Below are 6,000 nucleotides of genomic sequence, written 5' to 3'. Positions count from 1 at the left end.
AGAGAGAGAGAGAGAGAGAGAGAGAGAGAGAGAGAGAGAGAGAGAGAACAAGACCAAGGAGGGAGAGATGGAGGGAGAGAGGTCATTGCATAAGAAAAGGCCTAGGCTGAGAGGTATATGAATGTAATGGCTCAGTAGCCACACCATCAATCTTCTTTGACGTGACGGCTGAGGCCCTGCACTGAGAGAACACAGATGTGATTGTAATATTGTCGGTTGACTTTTTGCGGGGGAAAATATATACGTGCCCTTGAGCAAATTGATTAGTCTTGCTGGACTCACGTTAAAGGAACATTTTGCTGTTCTTCAATTCTATCACCATGTATCGGCCTCCAATGCTTTTTTTCTTGAGGACAACATTTTTGTGCTCCTGCTATAGACCACAAAGTAATACTGTGGTGAACATGAACATTTATATTATAGATTCCAACAAGTTTGAAGGCAAGGGAGATAACCCAAGTGTTTCAATAAATATGAAATGGTTATGAGTGTGGACATTACTGGAAGTAACAACACTGTAAATTCCCTTTTAATATCACAAGGAAGTCCGAAAATGTAAAATGTAAAAAAGCAGTAGTTTGATATTATTACTTACGGATTTACTTATTATCATCACATATTTTTGTAATAGGCAAGTCAGCTGACTAAACTTTAAAAAAAAAGATGTGATTCAACATCATCATCTAAAAAAGAACAGAAAAAACAATATTTTCATTCACTACTTCACCTCTCCTGACTGAGACAATCAACTGTTTTGTTCGCTGCTCTGTATGAAATCAATGACCAAGGGAAAATACCCCACACACCCCCTTCTTTCACAGCGGTCTGGCCAACTCTCTCACTCGCACTACTCCAGAAAATAATTTGTTTTCATACAGATGTAGTGACACCTCAATTCCACAGAGTGTGGCAACTGCGAGCCTCTCTTTCTCCTCAGGCAAGGGCAGTTGAGAGAAATTGGCTGGTGCCGCGGAGGGAGATGAAAGGGATGATGGGAGGTATTGACGGCACAGAGCGTCGGGCTTATTAATTCGGCCGGTGTTCGCTGGCTTGATTGATGAGAGCCAGACACAAACTGAGCTATAACAATAAGAGCTACTTACGGGTTGCAGCACCCCTGGACTGTTTTCTTCTCCAAGCCCTTGCAGTTTGCCTCTTTGTTTCTTTCCCCCTCTCTGTCTCTGTGGTCGTCTGTTTCTTTGTGTTGTATTTACATTATAACTTTGTTTATAAAGCTGATTGATTCTCCCTTCCCCTGTATCATCTTATAGTGTATTCTCCAATGAGCCTCGCATGGTAAAAGTTGAATGTTTTCTGTCCCTCCTTACCCAGGGTGATTCCATTGGGCCACTCGATGTGTTCGGACACCAGAACTTGTCGGTCCACTCCATTCATACCGGCCTTCTCAATTTTGGCCTGACCACCCCAGTCTGACCAGTACATAAACCTGCGGAAAGACATGTTCAGTACCAACCAGTTAGACATGAACGGCTACAATTCAGTAAAACAGATCAATCTTTAGAACACAACTAATATGCGACTGAATCTACTGCACTCTATCACACAATGTCCTCGTCTGAGTCTCCATCTCATTTTCTCTAGAAAATCAAATTTTACTTCTGAAACAGGCTTTGAAGACACTAAAGGAAAGTTGATACTGTGTATAATTTAGACAACCTATCTTTTCCCACAGGCTTGTCCAGCCCATCTCTCACTCCCACTGCCTCCATCCTTCCCTACCCTTTCCCTCAACGCCTTTGCCATCTCCTCATGCTTTATCCTTTCATCAAACCCCCCCCCCACAAACTTCTTCCACTCACCCTTGGTGTGGATCGACAGCGATGGCCCGCGGCTCGCTCAACTCAGTGGCTATCAGCACTTTTCTCTTTCTGCCGTCTCCTGTGGCGACGGAGATGCTCTTGTTGCCAGAGTCGGTCCAGTAGATGTTCTTGTGGACCCAGTCGACGGCCAGGCCCTCGGGGGAGTTGAGCGAGTCGATGAGAGTCAGCTGCTGCGACGAGTCACTGGCCTTGTTGATGTAAGCACTGTTGAACGGTAGAGAAGATCTGTGTCAGTCAGTGATGTGGGAATCATGAAATACCCAAAAATGTAGGAACAGGCGGAAAAAGGCAGACATAGGACAATCACACAAGTTGCACTTTGCTAGTTGTCTGTCTATGCGGTCTCCTTTTCTTGTGAAGAAAGACTTGAGTAGTACGGGCCTTTGATACCTGGTTGCACATGTTGGGGAACAGGAGTTCATGCCATGTTAGGGGCACTTAAAGCCAACACCTCCAAAGCAAACCTCAGTCCTCCCACGAAACATCACCTCTCAGGTCTTTTTTCCATCAGCAGCTTACAAAACAACCTGCCTCTTTATCCGTTTGTGTCCCTCTCCCCCTCTGTGTCTTGCTGTCTCTTGTCCTCTCAATCTGTCTCCATTTCCCTCTGTCTGTCCAATCATCTGTCCCCATTTATGCCGTTCTCTTTTCCCTTCCCTCCTCAACATCCTCAGACGTACAGCACATAATTATCGTCACTATATAGATATAGGGATATAAAACAAGACAATATAAGACAACCTTGTTAGAAGGTTGCGAAATGCAATGTCCCAATTTATACCCCGTTGTCACATTGTGGCAAACCGTACCATAATAAAGACGAGAGGTACGGAGGGGAGAAGCAGCTTAACTAAAGGCTGGTGAGGTAGTTGGAGCGAAAGATGAGGTGGAGATGGATGAGTGAGGGACTTGGAAGCAGCTTGCGTTGTTAATTGGCCGTGCTACTGTTTTCCACCGCAGACATCTTCATCTGCGGGGGAGTTAGCCTGCTGCCGTCCTGTGATGTATAATCTAAGGTGTTTCTCTCATGTCCCAGGGTTAATAACATGGACCCAACACCTGTCTCACACGCAGCAAATAAAAATGAGGTTTGAAGGAAGAAGAAATCACTCATGTTATTGGTGCAACAGTGGTCTTTTTAGGAACTGTAAATGAAGGACAAGTGGGGGATAAAAACTATAAAACATACCACCCTGTGACTTGTATCCTGTATTGCAACTCATAGTCAGTGATATTCCTTGTTCAATATAATAATCACATCATAATCCCGCTTTACAGACCTAGTGTAGATTCTTGTGGGCATATCATGCATACAATATAATTATTAGTATTGTATTATTTATTCCGTCCTTGTTTTTAGTTACAACGATTCAGATAAACTGGGACGAACAGGTCAGAGGCATGAATAGAAGGCAGACTGGAGTAAGAAAAAAGACACGGACAGACGAGTCCAAGACCAGCGAGCAGATTCCATCTTTAATTGGCTGTATTATTGTTTTGCAACAGACATCTCCATCACAAGGAGGAGTTAGCGAGTCATCGACCCGTAGCTTGCTAATCACTATGAATTAGTCTGGAAAACCACACCGGGACAATGAGGATGAATTACTTTTAAATACACAGCTACTGTATTTATGTTTGGTAAAATGCTCCTAATCAGAAGAAAAAGTACAGCACTGGAAAGTAAGTAATGCTTGGGTAAAAGGTGTGATCAAGGTAATCAGCTATTTAAAACAGGAAAGCATTGACACATTATATACGAGAAACAAAGTAAACAAAGATGTACAAAGAACAACCACAGTCAACTCAGAAGTTCCTGTTGCGTTTGCTAAGAGCAGTAATCGAATGTTCTTCACAAAGATGCTCTGATTTATGAGTTGTTCATTTCTGTTAGTTGACTTACATCAACCTGAAGAGCTGCATCACTCTTATTCAAGCTTCTCACAATTTATCTGGCCATTTTTCATTTGCTATGTCTTTTATGGATGTATCTCGGTGGCAAGTTGGCTGCAGAATGGAGGAAGACGACTTCACCATTCTCAATCCTGCCAACAAAACTTGATTTGTCAATTGTCAATCTTCAAATTGTCAATGAGCACCAGACCTGTGCAACTCGCTGAACAAGTCAGAAAAGTGCGACGGCAATTTAAGAGATCTGGAACCAAGCAAGGTGAATGGAGGAATACGCTGGAAGAATGTAAACGCATATTTGGCACTTGTGATATCACGGTCATGTAGCATTTTGTCTTTAAGAAGGCCATGGGACTGGGACTAAAACTATTATGCTGATGAACTATCTAAAGGAGCAGCAGATGATCTCAAAAATACTTAGGTATACTGAGAGTTTCGGATCGTATTACAGTCCTTCAACATTATATAATGCAACACAAAATGAGCAGCATAAATGCGCCGAGTATACTTTAATGCTTTAGGATGTAAAAATATCTGTTTTTTCAATGTATGACAGGGAGGATCATTACGAATGAGTTCATTTGTCCTTGCTTTCTCAGAAGCCCTTGAGTAAATCTCTGAGTTTGTGTGGAAGTATGCAGATGTGCATGTGTGTGTGTGTATGCAGATGAGTGATGGTGGTGATTATTGAGGCAGTGAAATTAGAGAGAGCATATGGCTCAGCTGAGATGATAGAAAGCCCCTCCCACTACCTGCCAGCCATAGTAAGATGTAATGTAAGATAAACACACATACAAGCATGATATACTTACAGCATATTGCATGTGTGTGAAGGACAAACAATTCCACCTTTTACTGACAGATGACACAGCCCTCCAGGTGTGACACACACACAGACACACATACACATACACAGCCCCCAGGTGTACCTGGCTCACTACCAGAAGTGTGACAAGTTGAAGCAGACAAGATGGATGTATAGAGTAGAAACAGGATGACAGAATGGCTGAAGAACAAGGAAAGGAAATTATCCAAACTGTTAAAGTCCTGATTCTGCACAATGCCATTCATGGTTTTATGTAGGCTTTAATGCTATTGATAAATACTTGTCAAACAATGTCCAACCTTCATCACATGTTATGGCAGACAAATCGCACAAATAACGTACTTTTCATCCTGTGTGTGTGTGTGTGTGTGTGTGTGTGTGTGTGTGTGTGTGTGTGTGTGTATATACCTGTATATTTTACGATGATATAGATCACACCAGAACATCTTGTTGGTGGACACGTCTACATCCAGGGCCACCGCGTTCTTCAGCGTGGGAACCACCTGTGTGTATTCATTCTTCAGCAGGTCAATGCGACGGATCTCATGACGGTTGGTGAACATCAGGTACGGACTCTTTCCTGATGGAGAGGGAAATGCATTTACGTTACAATCACGTGTGAGCGTGTCTCCTGAAGAACCTCTGCTGCCATTCATTTACAACTTGACACGAGCGACATTGGACAGATTGGCCTCAAATCCCAGGAGATGTGTCGATACCATTTACTATTGCAATCCCAAAATAATTTATATTTTACATTCTCAACCCCACTCTCTACTAGACATGGGCCATTTGCAATGCTGCCAATCATAAGTGTGCTCGTGTAGATGTGACAAGGAAATATTTGCTGATCTTGGAAATGATACATAAATTGTAACACACATCCCAAACCTGTATCTGAAAGATGAACCATCTTGTAATGCAATCCACACTGTACCCGAGCCTGACACAGACAAGGTCACATTGTGCTACTCACTGACAGTACAGTGTGCTGTCATGTGTTACCATGTCAACAAGCCCTCCTGAAAATTGTCAAAGTTGTTGACTTGATGCAAAAACAACAACATTTTAAACAGTGATACTGACATGACATGTCACTTGAACACTGAGCATGGCAAGTCCTTCCCTTGGATCCATTATACAACAGATTTTAAATCCAGTTCAACTAACTATCTAATGAGTCGTCCACCGACTTTATGTTCTTGGCTGTAAATGAATTGACCTTGATTTTGATGAATGAGTAGTGTCAAAATGTTGCTCTATCAGGGAGCTCCAGTCCTTTTTTTGCCCTTTACATTCAGCAGTACTGTTAAACACCTTCACATACTGTTATCTACAAACATACCATGGGTGACGTTGTGGGAACATAATGTAAGATAATCAAGGTCTTGTTTTGCATTTGTACTATTACGGTTCTTAACA

At 42.4% G+C, this 6,000-nt stretch overlaps 1 protein-coding gene across 8 annotated transcripts in view; it reads right to left on the bottom strand.

The window, feature by feature from the left end:
- The window catches only part of lrp8 (low density lipoprotein receptor-related protein 8, apolipoprotein e receptor), a 146,222-nt gene that overhangs the window by 20,654 nt on the left and 119,568 nt on the right, over window positions 1–6,000 (bottom strand). For all 8 annotated transcript variants that reach the window (XM_031859479.1, XM_031859481.1, XM_031859475.1 and 5 more), the window contains exons 10-12: window positions 4,987–5,158; window positions 1,821–2,045; window positions 1,329–1,447 (exon numbers count right to left, since the gene is read on the bottom strand). In XM_031859479.1, coding sequence (XP_031715339.1) covers window positions 1,329–1,447; window positions 1,821–2,045; window positions 4,987–5,158 — 516 coding nt within the window. The remainder of the gene's footprint in view (window positions 1–1,328; window positions 1,448–1,820; window positions 2,046–4,986; window positions 5,159–6,000) is intronic.

Source organism: Anarrhichthys ocellatus, unplaced genomic scaffold (assembly GCF_004355925.1).
Source record: "Anarrhichthys ocellatus isolate YVR2014 unplaced genomic scaffold, GSC_Weel_1.0 scaffold22, whole genome shotgun sequence".
Lineage (NCBI taxonomy): Eukaryota > Metazoa > Chordata > Actinopteri > Perciformes > Anarhichadidae > Anarrhichthys > Anarrhichthys ocellatus.
This window is presented reverse-complemented; position numbering and strand designations above follow the sequence as displayed.